Genomic DNA, 23,321 nt, shown 5'->3' with positions numbered 1-23,321 from the left:
TGGAGAATGATTTTCGAAAAATATGATTGGGAAAAAAATAAAGTGATTTTTGAAAAAGACTTTGAAATTAGAAATCAAAAAGATATGATTGAAAACTATTTAAAAAAATTGTGATAAAAAGATATGATTGAAAAGATATATTTTTTAAAAAGATATGATTGAGAAGATATGATTTGAAAAACAATTTAAAAAGATTTGATTTTGAAAATTAATGACTTGGCTAACAAGAAATTTAAAAGATATGATTCAGACATTAAACCTTTCTCAACAGAAAAGGCAACATACTTGAAATGTTGAATCAAATTATTAATTGTTAGCAAGTATTTTTGAAAATGGAAAGAAATTGATTTTGAAAATATATGATTGAAAAGATATGATTTGAAAAAGATTTGATTTTGAAAAATTTTGAAAACTTGAAAAAAAATTTGAATTAAAAACAAAATCTTCCCTCTTGTGCCATCCTGGCGTTAAACGCCCAGAAATGTATACATTCTAGCGTTTAACGCCCAAAACTCACCCCTTTTGGGCGTTAAACGCCCAGCCAGGCACCCTGGCTAGCGTTTAAATGCCAGTTTTTCTTCTTCACTGGGCGTTTTGAACGCCCAGCTTTTTCTGTGTAATTCCTCTGTTGTATGTTCTGAATCTTCAATTCTCTGTATTATTGACTTGAAAAGACACAAAGAAATTTTTTTTTGAATTTTTAATGATGAGGAATAATCAAAATGCAACTAAAATTAAATAAACAATGCATGCAAGACACCAAACTTAGAAGTTTGTATACTATTGACACTAACAAATTGAAAATGCATATGAGAAACAACAAAACACTTAAGATAAGAGAATTTAAAGATCAGATCAAGGAAATCATCAAGAACAATTTGAAGATCAATGAAGACACATGAATGAATTCGAAAAATGCAAGAAGAATAGAAACATGCAATTGACACCAAACTTAAAATTAGACACTAGACTCAAACAAGAAACACAAAAATATTTTTGATTTTAAGATTTTATAATTTTTTTGGATTTTTTTCGAAAATTGAGTGAAAAAGAAAATAAGGATATCAAAATTCTTAATGAAAATTCCAGGAATCATGCAATGTTAGTCTAAAGCTTTAGTCTAAAGAAATTAGACATGGCTAGCCAAGCTTCAGCAGGACATTACATTTAAGAGCTAAATTGATGAGAATCAATCAGCTTTGGTGATGATAAGAACATCACCTTGAAACACTAGAATTCATTCTTAAGAACTCTGAAGAAAAATACCTAAGCTAAGCAACAAGATGAACCGTCAGTTGTCCAAACTCAAACAATCCCCGGCAACGGCGCCAAAAACTTGGTGCATGAAATTGTGATCTCTACTTTTCACAACTCAAACAATCCCCGGTAATGGCTCCAAAAAACTTGGTGCTCAATACCATGGTCTAAACATAATTTCACAACTTCGCACAACTAACCAGCAAGTGCACTGGGTCGTCCAAGTAATAAACCTTACGCGAGTAAGGGTCGATCCCACGGAGATTGTTGGTATGAAGCAAGCTATGGTCACCTTGTAAATCTCAGTCAGGTAGACTCAAATGGTTATGGATGATATATGAATAAAACATAAAATGAGGATAGAGATACTTATGTAGTTCATTGGTGAGAATTTCAGATAAGCGTATGGAGATGCTTTGTCCCTTCCATCTCTCTGCTTTCCTACTGTCTTCATCCAATCCTTCTTACTCCTTTCCATGGCAAGCTGTATGTTGGGCATCACCGTTGTCAGTGGCTACAGTCCCGTCCTCTCAGTGAAAATGTTCAACGCGCTCTGTCACAGCACGGCTAATCATCTGTCGGTTCTCAATCAGGTTGGAATAGAATTCAGTGATTCTTTTGCGTCTGTCACTAACGCCCAACCTTCAGGAGTTTGAAGCTCGTCACAGTCATTCAATCCTTGAATCCTACTCAGAATACCACAGACAAGGTTTAGACCTTCTGGATTCTCTTGAATGCCGCCATCAATTCTAGCTTATACCACGAAGATTCCGATTAAGGGATCCAAGAGATATCCAATCAATCTAAGGTAGAACGGAGGTGGTTGTCAGGCACACGTTCATAGGTGAGAATGATGATGAGTGTCACGGATCATCACATTCATCAAGTTGAGGAATAAGTGATATCTTAGAACAAGAATAAGCCGAATTGAATAGAAGAACAATAGTAATTGCATTGATACTCGAGGTACAGCAGAGCTCCACACCTTAATCTATGGTGTGTAGAAACTCCACCGTTGAAAATACATAAGAACAAGGTCTAGGCATGGCCGAATGACCAGCTTCCAAAGAGGGTTTAATCATAAAAACATGATCAAAAGATTCTAAGATTGAAAGATGAAAATACAATAGTAAAAGGTCCTATTTGCAGAGAACTAGTAGCTTAGGGTTTACAGAAATGAGTAAATGACATAAAAATCCACTTCCGGGCCCACTTGGTGTGTGCTTGGGCTGAGCATTGAAGCTTTCATGTGTAGAGACTTTTCTTGGAGTTAAATGCCAGCTTTTGTGCCAGTTTGGGCGTTTAACTCCCATTCTTGTGCCAGTTCCGGCGTTTAACGCCGGGCAGTTTTGAGCTGATTTGGAACGCCAGTTTGGGCCATCAAATCTCGGACAAAGTATGGACTATTATACATTGCTGGAAAGTCCAGGATGTCTACTTTCCAACGCAGTTAAGAGCGCGCCAATTTGGCTTCTATAGCTCCATAAAATTCACTTCGAGTGCAGGGAGGTCAGAATCCAACAGCATCTGCAGTCCTTTTCAGCCTCTGAATCAGATTTTTGCTCAGATCCCTCAATTTCAGCCAGAAAATACCTGAAATCACAGAAAAACACACAAACTCATAGTAAAGTCCAGAAAAGTGAATTTTAACTAAAAACTAATAAAAATATAATAAAAACTAACTAAAACAAACTAAAAAACATACTAAAAACAATGCCAAAAAGCGTATAAATTATCCGCTCATCAGAGACTGATCTTATTCGCAAATTAATATTACATGTGGTTATGTTCTTTATCTTTGTGTCATGTACTCATGTCGCACTTTCCAACACTGATCATATATATATATGATTACTAATTAAAAAATTTTAAAATTTTATTTTTTAACTATCAAGTAAATATGCACTAACCAATAAATATAAATTTAAAAAAAAATTTAATTAATAAGGTTATTTATCTTCACAGGTTAATTATAATATATATATATATATATATATATATATATATATATATATATATATATATATATGGTGGACGAAATTGTGATCCATATTCTTTAAGTTGTACTCCTTGTACTTTTTATGGATTTTGAAATTGGCACGAGTGAACACAACTCCGTTCAACTAACCAGCAAGTGTACTGGGTCGTCCAAGTAATAAACCTTACGCGAGTAAGGGTCGATCCCACAGAGATTGTTGGTATGAAGCAAGCTATGGTCACCTTGTAAATCTCAGTTAGGCAGATTAAATTTGTTTATGGGTTTCGAAAATAGAAATAATAAAAGGGATAGAATACTTATGCAGATTCATTGGTGGGAATTTCAGATAAGCATATGGAGATACTGTATGGCTCAAGGACGCCTACTTTCCTACTGCTTCAACTCAATCCTTCTTACTCCTTTCCATGGCAAGCTGTGTATAGGGGTTCACCGTTCGACGATGGCTACTTTTAATCCTCTCGGAAAAATGGTCCTCTGCGGCTGTCACTCGCATGGCTAATCGTCTGGAGGCATCACACTGGCCGAAGGCTACATCCCATCCTCGCAGTGAAAACTACGCTCACGCGTTCTGTCACAGCACGGCTAATCACTGGTTGGTTCCCGCTCCTACTGGAATAGAATCCCTTGATTCTTTTGCGTCTGTCACTAACGCCCCACACTTGCGAGTCTGAAGCACGTCACAGTCATTCATTACCGGAATCCTACTCGGAATACCACAGACAAGGTTAGACTTTCCGGATTCCCAGGATCTTACTCGGAATACCACAGACAAGGTGAGACTTTCCGGATCCTCATGAATGCCGCCATCTATCTAGCTTATACCACGAAGATTCTGTTGGAGAATCTAAGAGATACACATTCAAGCTCGGTTGCATGTAGAACGGAAGTGGTTGTCAATCACGCGCGTTCATAGGTGAGAATGATGATGAGCGTCACATAATCATCACATTCATCATGTTCTTGGGTGCGAATGAATATCTTGGAATAAGAATAAGAGAGATTTGAATAAAAGAAAATAGAATTGCATTAATACTTGAGGTACAGCAGAGCTCCACACCCTTAATCTATGGTGTGCAGAAACTCCACCGTTGAAAATACATAAGTAAAAGGTTCAAGCATGGCCGAGAGGCCAGCCCCCTGAGTGTGATCACTAGATTCAAAATACAATCCAGGATGATAATATGATAGTAAAAAGTTCTATTTATAATAAACTAGCTCCTAGGGTTTACATGAGTAAGTAATTGATGTCTAAATCCACTTCCGGGGCCCACTTGGTGTATGTTTGGGCTGAGCTTGATCAATCCACGAGCTAAGGCTTCTCTTGGAGTTGAACTCCGAGTTATGACGTGTTTTGGGCGTTCAACTCCGGATCATGACGTTTTTCTGGCGTTTAACTCCAGACAGCAGCATGAACTTGGCGTTCAATGCCAAGTTACATCGTCAATTTCCGAACAAAGTATTGACTATTATATATTGCTGGAAAGCCCTGGATGTCTACTTTCCAACGCCGTTGAGAGCGCGCCATTTGGAGTTCGGTAGCTCCAGAAAATCCATTTCGAGTGCAGGGAGGTCAGATTCCAACAGCATCAGCAGTCCTTTTGTCAGCCTTTTTTCAGAGTTTTGCTCAAGTCCCTCAATTTCAGTCAGAATTTACCTGAAATCACAGAAAAACACACAAACTCATAGTAAAGTTCAGAAATGTGAATTTAACATAAAAACTAATAAAAACATCCCTAAAAGTAGCTTAAACTTACTAAAAACTACCTAAAAATAATGCCAAAAAGCGTATAAATTATCCGCTCATCAATATATATTATTTTATATTTTATATTTCTGTGGCAAAAGTATAGTTGCCTTTTTTCTCTTTCGTATAAAACTCTGTAACAAATGTATCTACTTTTTTCCCCTCTCTTTCTTAATCTTAATAAACACTAAAATTACCAAGAAATGTAGTTTCCTTATTTAGGGTTTCTTCTTGACTTTTCAGTTTTTCTTTTTCTATGATCGAAAACGATTAATAAATATATATTTCGAAAAAAATGAAAAAAAATCCAAAAGGATAAGATGCGACGATTTAGGCTGAGGGAACAAGATTCGAAAAGGGCGCAGTGGAGTTATAAATATAGTAGCACACTTATTTGACACTCCATATCCAGAGCAGTATATACATATCCCCTTCCAAGTTGTCGTCTAATAGAAAGTGATAATGGAGCGTTTTTCAAATACCCTCTACCTTCCCCATGACATTTGGTTGCCATAACCGTTAAAGTCACGTCAAACTCCATTAAGGACCTGTGCAGTCTCAGAATGACATGTAACGCTGCGCGTGAGGTGGGAGATGAGGATATTGTGCACACCAGTGTTTCTATACCCGCTCTGCATGCCATGAGATGGTGGTGGTACCACGACCCGGATGCAATAAGATTCTTCAACCGGTGCATGGAGAGTGGCCACCCGGAGCTTCTGTTTCGGGAGACACTACGTGAGCTCTACATGCAACGTAACCACGTCGTTGGGTTGGAAATACTACAGAATGCCGCAAGCAAGGGCCATGAAGCTGTCAAGTATGCACTATCAATGATGTTGCTCCTTCGTAGGGACGACAAGGAGACAAAAAAGAATGGAATCAAACTATTTCACGCGCTTGATGCAGCTGGTTTACTCACCGTGTGTGAAGTAAGGTGCTTTGGGATTCTGTCAATTTCATGGCCATCTGAAGTTCAAATGTCTAAAATAGAAGAACAACATTAGGTGTGTGACTTGACGAATTTCTCGACCTGGGGCCATATGGGTCTTCTGTATGACTATCGCTGAAGGACAGCAGAGTAGAACTCCATCCACAGTTTGGAGTTGCTGCTCATATCCCCTGCATCCACTGTCGTGCCGACTACGAGTTGATACTATTTGTCAACCTCCCTTGCATTGGATTCGCATATCAGTTTAATGTTTTGTTATTTAAAGTTTAGGGTTTAGGATTTAAACAAATTGATATAAATAGTGATTTTCTGTAGCAAAAGTACACTTGCCGTTTTTCTCTTTTGTGTAGGAGAAATATTTTGTGGTTTATTATCTAATGAATGCAATGTTTTTAATGGTATTCTCTTGTTTTTGGTTTGTCATATAATTTCTTCAGGTCTAAAATAGTTAACAACGATTTATATCATCTAACGTATTTCATATATATAAATCTGAAAATAACTAAGTCCCAACAATAAAAACAAAAAACAACCAAACTACGTTTTGTTTAAATTTATAATAGTTAAAAAGACAAAGAAAAAACATAATAGTAAAAAAGAAAAAAATTTAAATCAAAAATCACAATTTTTTTTACATTTGGTCTAAATAATCAAATGTCTTTTTTTGTAAATTAATGATTCAATTTTTTTTATTTAATTACAGAATTGATATTCTATAAAATTTATGGTAGAAATTTTTTCAACGAAAATAATCATTGTATGTTAGTCTAAACATAAAATAAATAAAATAATAAAATTCAATAAATGATATATATATCAATTTTAGGAAAACTATTAAACACTAATAAAATACTTTATATTTGAGAAGTTAAACTTAGCTTTACTTAATTAATTGATTTGCTAGAGTGGCAATTATTATTATTATTATTATTATTATTATTATTATTATTATTATTATTATTATTATTATTATTATTATTATTATTATTATTATTTGTTTGTTTGTGTTTATTATGAGTAAATTTGATTTTGTGAATACTAATAAATTAAATTTATATAATACAATAATTTTTATTGGTATGTTAATATTTAATGATATAAAATTTTTTAACGCATAAATAATTTTTTTTAAGTATAGGAGCAAATACGTACACATCACAACAAAGATATATATATATATATATATATATTATATATATATATATATATATATATATAATATATATATAATACTTTTTTTTTTCTAAAAACTCAAAGGGGGGCAAATGAATAGGTAAGTCCGTGCCTATTCATACCTATACTAATTAGATATAACAATACAAAAAATAACTAAAACCAGAAAACTAAAACGAACAAATGAAAAAAAAAAGACCCTAATAGGCTAAATCACAAATTCGAAATAAATAAAAAGAGAAAAACTTTTATTGAGTAAGAATTGGGTACCATTTTCCCATAATTTTTTTTACAACAGCTTAGGTATCGTTGTCTAACTTGCGTTTTGTAATAAATTTTAATTTTTTAAATATTATTTAATTATATATTTTGTTTATTAATATTTATTTATAATCTTTTTTGGTAAGTAGACATCACCTTTTACATTGTTCATTTTTACATATACATACATGATATTAAATTAGAGTTATTCTTCACATACAAGCGTTTTTCCATACAAGTCATACAAGCCATTTATATTCACGCGTTTTTCACGTTTTTCTCCGTGCCTCCTCTTTTTCTTCTTCTTCTTCTTCTTTCTCCGTGCCTCCTATTTTTCTTCTCCTTCTTCTTCTTTCTTTGTGCCTCTCTTCTTCTTCTTCTTCTTCATGCCTCTTCTTCTTTTTCGTAATTTTTGTCTCTCGTTATTGTCGTCATCAACACCACCTCTTTCTCCTCCTTTTTTCATTGAAATTTCTTCTCCTCTTTTCATTTTCCCTTTCTCCTTCATCTTCAGTTATCTCGTTGTTGAAGATAATAAATAATTCAGGTTCAGATTGTCAACTGAAGCAGAACGAAATTGATTATTATTTTGAATCCAAGGCTAAGGTGTGGTTCAATTTAGAAGAAAAAATATAGCATTAGAGGAAACATTTTTCTGCAGCAAATTTGGGTGTAGTACGAGGATATTTGGGTGTAACACGAAGATATTTGGGTATAGTTTAAGAATTTTTAGGTGCATTTTTATTCTGATAAGTTTTGCATAATTCAAAACTCTTCCTCTTCTTCCTTCTCATCTTCTACTTTTTCTTCTTTTTTTTATCATCATCATCACCATCTTCTTCTTTTTTTATTCATCTTTTTTTTTTTTTATTTTACCTTCTCAAGTTTCTTCTTATTTTACTCTTTTAACAAGAATAAAAACAAAAAAATTAAACAAAGAAGAAGAAGAAACACATAAAGCTGTAAAATTACTTGAAAGAGGATGAACTTACATTCATTTAACTAAAAGAAAGAAAAAAATAAGAAAAAAAAGAAGAAGAAAAAAACTTAAAGAAAATATTTTTCTGTATTTGCAGCAAATTTGGGTGTAACACGAAGATATTTGGGTGTAATACGAAGATATTTGGGTGTATTTTAAGAAATTTTTAGTGTATTTTTATTCTGATAAGTTCTGCATAATTCAAAACTTTTCCTCTTCCTCATTCTCATCTTCTACTGTTTCTTCTTCTTTTTTTCATCTTCATCACAATCTTTTTCTTCTTCTTTTTTTCTTATTCATCTTTTCTTTTTTACTTTACCTTCTCAAGTTTCTTCTTGTTTTACTCTCTTAACAAGAATAAAAACAAAAAAATCAAACAAAGAAGAAGAAGAAACACATAATGCTATAAAATTACTTGAAAGAGGATGAACTTACATTCATTTAACTAAAAGAAAGAAAGAAATAAGGAAAAAAAGAAGAAGAAAAAAACATAGAGAAAATATTTTTCTGTATTTGTAGCAAATTTGGGTGTAACACGAAGATATTTGGGTGTAATACGAAGATATTTGGGTGTATTTTAAGAATTTTTGGGTGTATTTTTATTCTGATAAGTTCTGCATAATTCAAAACTCTTCCTCTTCCTCATTCTCATCTTCTACTGTATTGTTCGTTACCTAGGGACCTCGGGCTCTCGGCCGGTCGGGTGATTGTGAGAAGGGGAACGTGCGAGACCCTGAGCTGACGTGGAGTGAGGACAAACACGTGTTGATGACGCCGGAGGTAGTGTGGAGCGTGGGGGTGGCCACCTGCAAAGACACTCTAACGAGCAAGTTAGTGTCCATACAAGTTGGTAGCCAAATTAGGTAAGGTGATGTGTACCTTGGGGGGTGTGCTGTCCTCTTCCCTTATATACTGTGCTGGGTGGGCCTAGAGGTGACCTGACCCACTGGCCAGAATGCTTGCGATATCCCCACACACGTGGGGAGGAGTTGGTCGTTCTAAACGTCGGGTCGGGGTTTCGGGTCCTGCTCTGGTGAGTCCGACCCGACCGTTCTTGCTAGTCGTGGGGTTTGGGCCGTGGTGTTACGGCCGCACGTTGGCCGGGTGACAAACCCCAAATTGACGGTTTATCTTGTATTGAATTTAGGGGATTTTATCACCTTTTACCCACATTTATTCAATGAAATAGCATGGTTTTGTATATTCTCCTTTAATTGTGCTTAAGAGTGAAAACATGCTTTTTAGGTCTTAAAATAGCTAAATTTAATTTTTCTTGATTCCATTAGATGCCTTGATATGTTTGCTAAGTGATTTCAGATTTAGAAGGCAAAGATTGGATCAAGGGAATGAAGAAAGAAGCATGAAAAGTTGGAGAACTCATGAAGAAATGAAAGAACCGGAAAGCTGTCAAGCCGACCTCTTCGCACTTAAACGACCATAACTTGAGCTACAGAGGTCCAAATGATGCGGTTCCAGTTGGGTTAGAAAGCTAACATCCGGGGCTTCGAAACGATATAAGATTTGCCATAGTTGCTACACGTATGGTGGCGCGCACGCGCAAAGTATGCGCACGCGCCGTTGCTGCCACCTAGTTCACTTAAAGCAACATGTGGCCAGCGATTTGAGAAGCCTTGTGGGCCCAATCCAACTCATTTCTGATGCTATTTAAGCCAAGGATTGAAGGGGAATCAACATACTCTCATACTTTACATGTTAGTTACCAATTAGTTTAGTTTAGCTTTGTAGTTAGTTTCTAGAGAGAGAAGCTCTCACTTCTCTCTAGAATTAGGATTAGGATTAGGTTTAGTTCTTAGATCTAGATTTTAAATCTTTGCTTTCTTCTACTTCTACATTTCAATTCTTTGTTGTTAGATTCATCTTCTTCTACTCTTTTGTTGTAATTTCCTTTATGTTGTTCTTACATTTTGTTGTAGATCTAGTATTGTTCCTTCTACATTCTTCCAATTCAATAAGAGATAATTCATAATAATTGTTCCTCTTTACTTTTCCATTGTTAATCTCTTGCCTTTGTAGTTAGATCTCTCTTTAATTCTTGCAATTTATGTTGTTTACTTTTATTGCACTCTATGTGTTTGTTAAAATGTCTCTTCTAGATATAGTGTAGATTTTGTTCCTCTTGGCCTAGGTAGAGTAATTAGTGACACTTGAGTTATCTAATTCCTTTGTTGATTGATAATTGGAGAGATTGCTAATTGGTTTGGAGTGCACTAAAGCTAGTCTTTCCTTGGGAGTTGGCTAGGACTTGTGGCTCAAGTCAATTCATCCACTTGACTTTCCTTTCTTTAGTAAGGGTTAACTAAGTGGTAGCAATGAACAATTCTCATCACAATTGAGAAGGATAACTAGGATAGGACTTCTAATTCTCATATCTCGCCAAGAGCTTTGTTAGTTGTTAGTTTATTTTCTTTGCCATTTATATTTCTTGTCCAAAAATCTTAAAAACCCCAATTATAACTCACAACCAATAACAAGACACTTCATTACAATTCCTAGGAAGAACGACCCGAGGTTTGAATACTTCGGTTATTAATTTTAGGGGTTTGTTACTTGTGACAAACAATCTTTTGTATGAAAGGATTATTGTTGGTTTAGAAACTATACTTGCAACGAGAATTCATTTGTGAATTCTAAACCGTCAAAAATCCAAATCGTCACCGGGTCGGGTGTTCAAGGACCAACCCTGTTGAGTTTTCTTGGATAGATTGGGCCTGGGTCAAAGATGGTGCCCCGATCCGGTGACCAGTTGGACTGGGCTTGTAGCGGTCCTGTAACAGTGCCCCCAATGCGCTAGCCTTGAGGTTTTGGGGATCGTGGCTAGGCGCGTTTGTCTTACTCACCGAGAGGGGATATGTTCTTCTTCTCGGGAGTCCGTTGATGGTGCTTCGTGTTTCGCACGCGTGGTTGCCTCGTCTCTGATGCTGCCTCCTTGGCTTCCGTGTGAGGCATTAAATGCCCCATCATTTCAAAGTTCGTGAAATGATAGGTATGCCCCTATCTTTTGGCACTCTTCCTCGACGGTTACATGTTTCTCCCTATTTTTACTTTGTAACCCCCTCACAGTTCCATTTTCTTTCTTCTGCTCTCCTGCGCCGCTGATGTTTCCTACTTCCTTCTTCTGCTGCTTTGATTTGCTTTCTGCTTCTGGTGCCCCTTCTCTCGCTTGGATCCTCTTTTGCTGCTCATCATTTTTCGGATTTTATATTTCTAGTATGTCGTTTTTGTGGTTTTTCCCCTTTTTGGTTGTTTCCTTGATTTTTGCATGTTCTTTATGCATTTTTTGCATGCATGCCTGGGTTTTGTTTGTTCTTGCTTTCTTTTTCCTTTTAGAGGGGGCGCCACTGGGTTTTTTTGGGGATTTGCTTCTAGGTTTTGGGTTAGTGTTGGGCTAATCGTAGGGGATGATTTGAGGAGTTTTTTAGTTTGCTTTTGCTTCTTTGTGGGTTTCCGACCTCCCGTTCTGACTGATTGGTGCCCCGTTGTAGGTATGGCCGAGCGCCCCATTCTCCCGTATCAGGCTCAGTGACTGCTAGCCGATTTCGTTGACCATTATGCTTGGGTGTCTTCCAACGTGAGGGACACCCCTTCTCAGGTCACGAAGGAGGGTCTTCAAAATTTGCGCCAGGCGGGGCTCTTATGTGGTGGTGGTCCCAAGGAGGTGCTTCATCAGGCTTATGTTCCTGCTGCTCGGAAGCGCGTTTGCCAGAAGAATTTGGCGGCTCCCCGTGTTGCCGATTGGATGTGGGTTTGTGAGCCCATGTTCACGATTCTGGGAGTTCGTTTACCCTTCTCCCCATTCGTCATGGGTTTGTTGAACCGCTGTGACATTGCTCCATCATAATTGCATCCAAACAGCTGGGCTACCATTCGATGCTTCGAAATGGTATATGAATATCTGGAGCTCCCAACTTATGTGAGCGTTTTCCTTTACCTCTTTCTTCTCACAAACCCTTCTCGCTAAGGGAAGGCGAAAAAGGGATATATGTCCTTTAGGGCCCAACAAGGTCGTAGGATCTTTGGCCTTTTTGAGGATTCCTACCATGGCTTCAAATCTACTTTTTTCAAGGTTAGGCCCATTGAAGGTCATCAGCCTTTCTGGTTAACTGCCGAGGGGGAGAGACAGATCCCAACTTATTGGAGTTTTAGAGCGGGGTCCGATTATCTGATAAAAATTTCTTATGATTGGTTAAATCCAGAGGATCGTAATATTGTTGATATCTTGTTGGCAATTTTTGGGGAGACAAATCTTAACCCTCGTATAGTTGTGGGGGATCGGGAGGCCGGTCGGTCTTATATTGGTGAGTTCTTTACTTTTTACTTCTTGTGCTTTCACCCTTCCATTGCTCATACTTTCCCTTTTTTGCTTTCAGTTTCTATGGCTGGCGGGAAGAAAACTTTGGCCGATTTGATGAGCCTTATCCAAGGAAATGATGAGGGTGGTGAGGACTCATCGGCGACCCCTTCGGCAAGCTAGATCCATGAGGTTGCCGGGGAGGGCAGTGGTCCGGCCGACGGGGTTGACCAAGGTCAGCCGGACTAGGTTGAGGCCCCTGTTGGGAATCCCTCGGGGAACCCAAGCGTGGAGGCGGAGGTGGTTCTTGATGATGATCTAGGGTTTGATCATGACATGAAGTTCATCAGCAACCCTAAGAAAAGAAAACATGACTCCGGGAAGACACTCTCGATAATGGAGAAAAACTTTGATGCTGGGGGTTTTATTGAGTCCCAATTGTCCCCTGGCACCGACGAGTTTTTCCGTGATGTCGATCTTTCCAGGCAGGCGAGGTGGATCTATCGCAACCTTCTTCGAGCGGCGACTATTGCGAAGAAGGTAGAGCCTGTTTTGGGAAATTATCATAACATGGAGGTGAACCTTCGGAACTCCCAAAAAGACTTGACGGGTTCAAGGTCTCGGGAGGAGTCTTTGAAGACAAAGCTATCCGAGTTGGAGGAGAAGTCCAAGGAGTATGCCGAGGAAGCAAATAGGTTGGTGGAGCGGAATGTTGCTTTGATGAAGGACTTAAACACTTCTCGTGGTGAAGCTGCCGCAGCTAAGAAGAAGGTTGGGGAGTTGGAGGAAAAGCTTAAGTTGGCAGAAAGCTCGGCAGAGGCTGCCCGTAAGGATAAAGAAGAACAGGGAACTTGCACAGGGGGATTGGGAGGCCGTAAAGTTGACCAAAGAAGGGATCAAGCTTCAGGTGGCTGTGCTGGCTCCCGATCTCGATCTTTCCCAAGTTGGTGCTCTCAAGACTATCGAGAATGGGAAGATCGTTGATATCTTGAAGTCCTGAGGTGGTGGTCTCTCCTAGTTTTCTGTTTTTCCTATCTTTCGCTTTGTAGTTGATGCCTTTTGTTTCTGGGCCTGTTTAGGCGCCTTTGTTTGTTATGAACACTTTTCCTTTTCATGAGTTTATGTTAATGTTTGTTTGCTTGCTCGGGCCGTCGCGGCCTTGCTTTATTTATTGATTTTGATTTTCTGGATCATCGTGGCCTTTTTGGTTATTCGCCTGTTCGGGCCGTCACGGCTTCGCTTTTATTTTATTACTTTCATTTATCCGGGCCGTCGTGTCTTTTTATTTATTTGCCTGTTCGGGCCATCGCGGCTTTGCTTTTATTTTATTGCTTTCGTTTATCCGGGCCGTCGTGGCTTTTTGTTTTACCGTTTTTATGGTATTTTACCGCCCTTTGTCGCTTGTTTTAAACTTAGGTCTCTTTGGTTCTCGGGGTGATCAGTCCTAAGCTTCCATTAGGTCGATCGTTTGCTATTAGTGCCATTATGTTTCTCTGTCGAAAATCTTGCAAAGAACAAAGTTCATTATATATATGCATACGTGAAACTTTAAGACAGAAGGGTAATGTAATATGTATATATACATAAATAAATGAGTAAAATTAAAGGGACTAAGGTGGATGTGGCCGTGTTGTCGGGCCGTCATGTCACTTCCCTTATGAGTAGAACCTTTTTAGGTTTGCCATGTTCCATATTCTCGGAACCTTTCTTCCATCTAGTTTTTCCAGCTTGTACGCGCGTTTGCCGAGGACTTCTTTTACCCTGTAGGGTCCTTTCCAATTCGCAGCCAACTTGCCTTCTCCTGGGGTTGGTAGTCCTATGTCGTTATGTCGCAAGACCAGGTCGCCTTCCCCGAGGTTTCTTTTCAGCACTTTACCGTTGTATCTTAGGGCTTTTTTTAATCGCTGTCTCTGTCAAATGCGCCATTTGCCTTGTTTCGTCAACTAGGTCTTTCTCAACTGCCTCGCTTCTTCCTTTGAGGAGTAGCCTTGGGCTCGGCTCCCCTATTTCGACCGGGATGACTGCGTCGACCCTGTATGTGAGTCGGAAGGGGGTTTCACCGGTAGATGATTGGGAGGAGGTTCTGTAAGATCATAAGACTGAGGCTAGCTCATCTGCCCATGAGCCTTTCTTCCCTTTAAGTCATTTTTTTAGCCTGATGGAGTACAGAAGCTGGTGAATTAAAAATTTATTAAAATGTTTACGTTGCAAGTATAGTTCTTAACTCACCGAAAATCTGCCTATCAATTTAGAAATATGTCACTGAAAGTTTAAATTAAAATTACTTGGAGTTTTAAGTCCCAGGTCGTCTCCCAACGAGTTGCAGAAAAATGTGCTGTTTTATTAATCAGATATTCCAAAAAGAGTTGAGCTAAGTAAATTGGGAATTAAATTGAGGAATTTTAAATAATAAAAATAAAAGGCCTTGACTGGGAATTGATTGGTTAGAATCTCTATCATTGATGGTGTGATTGTAAGATTAATTTATAATTAATAGTTGTTCCGTTTGGTTATCCCTTACTAGGTAAGAGAAAGTCAAACAAGTGGAAATGCCAGATCTGTTCACAAGTTGCAATCCACTTAGTTCAAAGGGATTGGCGTCGGTGACAGGATAGCAATCCAACATTCAACCCAATTACAAATTTTTCTTCCAATCCTTCCAACTCAAGAGTTCCTTTTAATCAACTTCCCATCAAGTAATGAAACTACTCACTCATTGTAAATAAAAAATTCATGGCATATGAAAGGGAATTAAAAGAAGACATGATTATTGGAATGGAAATTAAATTAAAAAGAAATAATCCTTGCATTAATTAATCATAAAAATATCAGAATGACAAAATTGAACATAACAAAGAACATGGAAGAATAAAACCAAGTTAAGAGAACAAACTAGAATGATGAAGTCTTGATAAGGAAATGACTCTTCTTGATGTTCCAATGCTAAGATCAATTGAAAATTAAAATCCTAAAAACTAGAGAGAAAAACCTAAGAGAGTGAAAAAAAACTAGATCTAAAACTACTCAATGAATTGTCTCTTGTTTCTGCATATTCTCTGACTCTAGTCTGCTGTTCCGGGCCGAAAACTGGGCCGAAAATTGGGCCAAAGTCGCTGGTTTCTGATTCTGCAGCTTATGCAGATCGCGCATGTCACGCGATCGCGTCGTCCATGCGGACGCGTCGCTGGCGTTTTTCCTCTTCACGCGTTCGCGTCGTCCACGCTATCGCGTTGCTTGTGCTTTTCAATCCGCGCGGCCGCGCAAACCATGCGGCCGCGTCACTGCGATTTTCGCTCCTTCGCGCGGTCGCGTGAGCCATGCGATCGCGTCACTTTTCGCTGGTTATCTCCTCAAATTCTTGTGTTCTTTCCATTTTTGCTAGCTTCCTCTCCAATCTCCGTCTCATTCATGCCCTATGAAGCCTGAAACACTCGACACACAGATTACGGCATCAAATGGAATAAAGGAGAATTGAAATTAAATAATTAAAGTCTCTAGGAAGCAATTTCAAACATGTAATAAATTCAGGAAGGAAATCTAAATGCATGCTAAATTGATGAATAAGTGGGTAAGGATCACGACAAAACCACACAATTAAACACAATATAAACTATAAATTAGTGGTTTATCATAGCCCTTTCAAGATGATTTTGTTGGCTGCTTCCACCTATCCGTTGCTTTGAGGGTGCTTCACGGAGGAGAACCTTTACTTAATTCCTAGTCCCGAAAGGAACTCTTTAAACTTTTTGTCGGTGAACTGTGTTCTGTTATCCGATATGACGAACTCTGTGATCCCGAACCTAGTGATGACTTGCCTCCAGAAAAATTTTTGACAGTTTGCTGCGGATATGCTGGCTAGTGATTCCGCTTCCACCCACTTGGTGTAGTAGTCTACGGCCACTATCATATATTTTACTTGTCCTGGCCCGGTAGGGAATGGCCCCAAGAGGTCGACTCTCCATTGGGCGAAAGGTCGGGGTGCCATCATCGAGCTGAGTTCCTCGGGTGGGGCTTTGTGGAAGTTGGCATTTTCTTGGCATTTCCTGCACTTCCTAACGAACTCCTGAGTGTCCAACATCAAAGTGGGCCAGTAATATCCTGCTCAGATGATCTTTCTTGCCAACGACCTTCCTCCAATGTGGTGACTGCAACACCCCTCATGGACTTCGCTCAAGATGTAGTCCGTTTGGTCGGGTCGAAGGCATTTGAGCAAAGGTTGATGGAGTCCTCGCTTGTACAACTACCCTTGTATAGTCACGTATTTGGGAGCCTCTCTTTTGATGGCTTGTGCTTTCTATTCGTTTGGTGGTGTTTCGCCTTTCTCCATATATCGGAAGATGAGGTCCATCAAGGAGGGGGATCCTGGTGCTTGGTTACGCATAAAATGATTGCTGGCTTGGTTGCCAGTCCTTGGATCAGCGACCTGTTTCCTGTTCCGGGCTTAGTGCTAGCTAACCTGGAGAGGAGGTCTGCTCGAGCGTTTCTCTCTCTGGGAACATGCTGGAGTATGACTTCATCGAAGTTTTTGCAAAGTTCTTTTACCTTATCTAGGTATTTCTGTAGTAGTGTATCCTTGGCCTGGTAGCTGTCGTTTATCTGGGAAGTGACGATCTGGGAATCACTACTTACCTCAATCCTTGACGCTCTGACTTCTTTGGCTAGAATTAGCCCTCCTATCAATGCTTCGTATTCTGCCTGGTTATTGGAGACTGGGAAGTCGAACCTGATTGACTGTTCGTAAGCTATTCCCGTCGGATTTTCCAGGATGATCCCGGCCCCTCCGAACGCTTGGTTGGAAGCTCCGTCTATGTGGAGTTTTCTCCGTGTGTTCGGTATGTCGGGTGCTTCTCCTGTGACTTCTACTAGAAAATCCACCATTGCCTGGGCCTTGATTGCCTGCCTGGGCTCGTACTGTAAGTCATATTAGGATAGTTCTGCTGCCCATGCCATCATTCTCCTCGCGAGGTCGGGTTTCTGGGGGACCTGGTGAATCGCCTGGTCGGTTCTTAGGATGATCCTATGCCTTTGGAAGTATTGTTTAAGCCTTCTTGACGAGGTTAGCAAGGCATAGGCTAACTTTTCCAGCTTGGTGTATTTTAGCTCCGCTCCTTGGAGCACTTTGCTAATGAAGTGTATTGGGTGCTGAGTCCTTTCTTCTTCCCGGACGAGGACTGCCACCACGGCTTGTGTGGTTATCGCCAGGTAGAGGTAGAGGGGTTCTCCTTCTTTGGGCTTGCTGAGTATGGGTGGTTCTGAGAGTATATTCTTGAAATGGCTAAACGCTTCTTCACATGTCGGGGTCCATTCGAAGGCGATTCCTTTCTTCATTAGATTAAAAAATGGGAGCGCTTTCTCAGCCGAGGCTCCGAGAAAATGGGATAGGGCCGTGAGCTTCCCAGTTAGTCACTATACATCTTTGATGCACCTTGGGCTTGTCATTTTGAGAATGGCTTCGCACTTGTTCGGGTTAGCCTCTACCCCCCTTTGTGTTATCATAAAGCCCAGGAATTTCCCAGCCTCCATAGCGAACGCACATTTGAGTGGGTTGAGTCTCATATTGAGTTTTCTCAGTGCTTTGAAGACAGTTTGAAGGTCGTCTATAAGGCTGTTTAGTTCCGCTGTTTTTACTAGGACGTCCTCGACGTAGACCTCTACCGTCTTGCCAATGAGATCATGAAAAACTTTGCTCATCAGTCTTTGGTAGGTGGCCTCCGTGTTTTTTAATTCAAATGGCATTACTTTGTAACAATACGTGCCTCCTAGTGTTATGAATGTTGTCTTTTCCTGGTCAGGTCAGTGCATCGGAATCTGATTATACCCGGAGTATGCATCCATGAAGCTGAGGAAACGGTACCTTGCCGCCGAATCTACAAAGGTGTTGATGTTTGGGAGGGGGAAAGAGTCTTTTGAACATGCCTTGTTCAGGTCCGAATAGTCGACACACATTCTCCATTTGCCGCTAGCATTTTTCACCAGCACGACGTTAGATAACCTTGTCGAGTACTCAAGCTCTTTGATCAACCCAGCTTTAAGGAGCCCAACTGTTTGCTTAGCGACCTTATTGGTCCTTTCTTGGGACATCTTTCTTCGCCGCTGTGCTACTGGCTTTACTTCTGGTTTGACGGCTAGTCGGTGACACATGACTTCGGGGTCCAAGCCCGGCATATCTGACGGCGTCCATGCGAAAAGGTCGCCATTTGCCCTTATCACTTCCACAAGGGGGCCTTTGAGTTCATGGGGTAAATTTTTGTTTACGAAGGTAAACTGTTCTGCTGACTTCCTTATTTGAAATTTCTCCATGTCCCCCTCTGGCTCTAGCCTTGGCTTGTCTTCCATTCTTACATCTAGGTCGGCTAAGAACACGTCGGCCATTTTCTTGGACTCTTTTCTTATGGAGAGACTGGCGTTGTCGTATGCAACCGCCACTTCTAAGTCTCCCCTAATGGAGCCAACCATTCCTTTGCTTGTCACAAACTTCATTGTTAGGAATTTGGTGTATATCACAGCTGAGAATTCATTGATGGTTTTTCTTCCTAAAATGATGTTGTAGGTCGTGAAATTTCTGAGGACTACGAAGTTCGCATTACCGACCTTCTAGCGTCACCAGCTCCTAAGCAGATTGGGAGCGAGATCATCCCGTCGAGTTTGATGTAGTTATCACCTAGCCCCATGACACCGAGTTGGTGAGTCTTGAGGTCGGACTCCCTAAGTCCCATAGCGTCAAACACATTTCTGAACAGGATATTGGAATCAGCTCCAGTGTCGATGAGGATTCGTCTGACCAACTCGGTCCCAATCATTGCCGTGATCACCATGGGAGGGTTCTCAGGGAGGTCGTGGAACCATTGGTCTTCTGGGCCAAAGGATATCATGGGAGGTCCTCCGTTTGAGGTGGTAGGACCTCCTATCGAAATGGAGAGGATCCGTGTATCTTTCTTTGCTGCTGACTTGGACGTGGGGGGATGTCACGTCCTACCATGACGTTAACTACAAAAGTTGGGGGTTGTCAGTGGCCCCTGTGCGTTCCTGTCTTGCCTTGACTGTCCTACTTCGATCTTCTTCTGAGTGCTCCCGTTCTCGTATTCTCGGTTCCCGGATAAGTCGGGAGAACTCGCTCAACTTGCCTTCCCGGATGGCCTATTCTAAGGCATCTTTGAGGTCGAAATAGTCTTGGGTCTTGTGCCAAAAGCCCTTGTGATAATTGCAGTAGAGGCTTTTGTTGCCTCTCGTTCTCTCCTTCAAAGGTCTGGGTCTGGACAGGATTCCCTTATTCGCAATTTGTTGGTAAACTTCCACTATGGGTGCTGTGAGAGGCGTATAGTTTGTGAACCTTCCGATCTGCGGAGGTTGTTTGTGTTGCTTGGCTGGGGCTTCATCCTTGGGGGCCTCCTTGTATCTGTCGACCTGGGAGACCTGTCTGGCTGAAGGGTTAGGGAGCTGTCGCTTATTGGCTACTATAACCTGACTTACTTCCTCATCATTGATGTATTCCTTGGCCACGCTTTGAATCTCCTACATAGTCCACACAGGCTTAGTTGTGAGGTGCTTCCTAAAATCCTCATTTAGCAAGCCGTTTGTTAGGCAGAGACTAGCGACTGAGTCTGTAAGGCCGTCAATTTCCAAGAATTCATCGTTGAACCTGTCCAGAAACTTCCTGGTCGGTTCCCTGGGTTTCTGGGTGACCCCTAACAAGTTAATCGAATGTTTTGCCTTGGCTATGTGTGTTGTGAACTGAGCCAGAAAGCTCTGGGAGATGTCTGCGAAGGTCGTAATAGACCTTTATGGGAGGGCGTTGAACCATCGGATCGCTGGGTGACGTGGGCGAAAATTGGCAGATTAAGAATTAATTGGAGAAATGGCGTTGCGAGTACAGTTCTTAACCGGCGAAAATCTACTTGTCAATTTAGAAAAGGGTTGTCACAAATTTTAGAAATAAAATGCTGGGAGTATGAGTCCCAGGTCGTCTCCCAACGAGTTGCAGGAAGATGTGCTATTTTATCAATCAGAGGTTTTCAAAATGGGTTTTGAGTTTGATGAACAGAAAATTAAATTAGAGAATTTATATGATTTAAATAAAATCTTGACCGGGAGAAGATTAATTGGAAGTTCTATCCTTGTTGGAATTTTATCAAGATCAATTAATAATTAGTCATTGTTTTCATTTAGTTAACCCTCAACGAATGAGGGAAAGTCAAATTAAAAGTCAACTTCTATTCACAAGTCCTAATCCTCTCCCTTGGGAAGGATTAGAGTTAGTGACTAACAAGCCAACCAACAATGAACCAATTACAATTGAACTCTTGAGTATTCCAACTCAAGGTTCTCCTTTTAATCAACTCCCAATCAAGTTGGGGAACTACTCCATCATTATAAATGTAAATTTCACAAAATCAATAGGGGAAATAAGAAGAGACATAATAAATAATGATGAAAGAGATTAATTAAAAGTAAAAATAGTTTTGCATTAATAAACTATGAAAATAATCCAATATCAACTCTGGACAGATTGAGAATATGGAAGAGTAAATGAAAAGTAAATAACAAACTATATTGACCAGTACCGAAGGTAGATTCTTCTCAAAAGCTAAAGCCAAAAATCTTCAAATCCTAATTTATGAATGTCAAAATAGAGAAACCTAGTGGAGGAGTAAAATCAGATCTAAAAACTTGAAAAAAATGCAGAATGAATTGTTGCCATTGTCTCTGCATGTTCCCTTGCTCTAATCTGTGTTTCTGGGCCGAAATGCGGCCCGGAAACTATGCCAGCGACTTCTGTAATTCTGTAGATCACGCACGTCACGCGGCCGCGTCATCCACACGTTCGTGTCACTCAGCATTTCTAGTACCACGCGTGCGCATCGTCCATGCACTCGCGTCGTTCGTGCAGCTTCCAATCCGCGCGGTCGCGTCAGGCATGCGAGCGCGTCACTGTGATTTCTTCCATTTTGCGCGGTCGCGTGAGCCATGCTCCCGCGTGACTTCTCGCTGGTCATCTCCTCAATTCCTTGTGTTCCTTCCGCTTTTGCACGCTTCCTCTTTATTCCTTACGCCATTCCTGCCCTATGAAGCTTGAAACACTTAACACACAGATCACAGCATCGAATGGTATGAAGGAAAATAAAAATATACAACTAAAAGGTCTTTAGGAAGCAAGTTTTCAATCATAGAATATTTTTAGGAAGGAATTGTAAATACATGCAAATCATATGAATAAGTGGGTGAAGACTTGATAAAACCACACAATTAAACACAATACAAATCATAAAATAGCGGTTTATCAACCTCCCCACACTTAAATATTAGCATGTCCTCATGCTAAGTTGAAGGAGATAAATATGAAAATAGGGACATGTAAGACTCATGCAATGCAATGCAACCTATATACATATGAATACAACTATATGAGTTTGTTTATATGATTAAAAATAGATAAGTTCTCTAAGACAAAACATGAGACAGATTTCACTAATTCAAATCATATTGTAAAAGCAGATAAATTTGTAAGAAGATAGCTCATAAAAGCAGGGAATACAGGACCGAGCATTGAACCCTTACTGTTGGTGCGTGTGCACTCTAATCATCTCTAGTATATGGGGTAATCACTCTATCCTTTTCTAATCATGCTTTCAAAAATTTTGTTTTTCACCTAACCAATCAACAATTTTAAAATGCCAATGAAAACATCATGAGGTCTTTTCATGGTTGTAATGGGGCTAAGGTAAGGTGAGGGTACACATATGGCTAAGTGAGCTTATACATTGAATCTTTAATTAACCTAAGCTCCCACCTAACATACATATACTCTATATAATTTCAACATTCATCTTAGCTACCCAAAATCTCCTTTTCACATTCCATACTCATGCATCAACCTTTATTTTAATTTTATCACATGTGCATTGATTATCAAACTCTGACTTATCATTGGGGTGATTTTTGTCCCCTTATTCACTAAAATAAAGGAAATTTTTTTGTATCTTATCAATGCACATAGATTTGTAATCTTTCTTTTATGGTTCCATATGAATAGGTACCCAAATTCCCTTTATTTTATCATGACATATTTTTCTATCACCCTTTATTCCCACAATTTTCCCATACTCAGTTAACACACAAATTCTATCTTAAGTAACCAAAGATTCAATTGGAATTTTCCATTGTTTTTCTGCTTAAGGCTAGTAATGTGGTAAAATATAGAACAAATGGGATTAAAATGGCTCAAAGTGGTTAACAAAGGTAATTAAAAGGGTTGGCTTATTTGGGATACGTGAGCTAAACAAACATTGGCCTCAATCATATGCATGCACATAACACATTAACATTGGACATATAGGATAAAACAAAATTCAGATTACAGTCATAGAGAAGAAAATACACGAGAAATAAATATGTTTATGGTTAAATAGTGTAACCATGTATTTAGACTCAAAGTCTCACGGGTTGTGTGTTCTTTTAGCTCAAAAATCCTGTTCCAATTTCAACTTCAAACAAATTTAACATGAATGTTTTGATTTAAATTAGTGAAATTTTCAAAAAAAATATATATGGTCTTAAAAGAAACTTATTATCTTTTCAATCAGATAGAACATGCATGCAATTAACCTACTAATATGTAATCTATCCTATTCTAAAGAAAAAGAAATTGGT

The 23,321-nt window shown here is 39.4% G+C and overlaps 1 protein-coding gene across 1 annotated transcript; it reads left to right on the top strand.

The window, feature by feature from the left end:
* The first annotated feature begins 5,563 nt into the window (after positions 1-5,563).
* LOC130939390 (uncharacterized) lies at positions 5,564-12,224 on the top strand. The gene is made up of 2 exons (XM_057867499.1): positions 5,564-5,937; positions 11,960-12,224. The coding sequence occupies exons 1-2, from the start codon at positions 5,564-5,566 to the stop codon at positions 12,222-12,224; spliced, it is 639 nt and encodes a 212-aa protein (XP_057723482.1).
* Positions 12,225-23,321: the final 11,097 nt, after the last annotated feature.

This window comes from Arachis stenosperma, chromosome 7 (genome assembly GCF_014773155.1).
Source record: "Arachis stenosperma cultivar V10309 chromosome 7, arast.V10309.gnm1.PFL2, whole genome shotgun sequence".
Taxonomy (NCBI): Eukaryota; Viridiplantae; Streptophyta; class Magnoliopsida; order Fabales; family Fabaceae; genus Arachis; species Arachis stenosperma.
The sequence above is the reverse complement of the archived record's forward strand: the minus strand, read 5'-3'. Positions and strand labels throughout refer to the sequence as shown.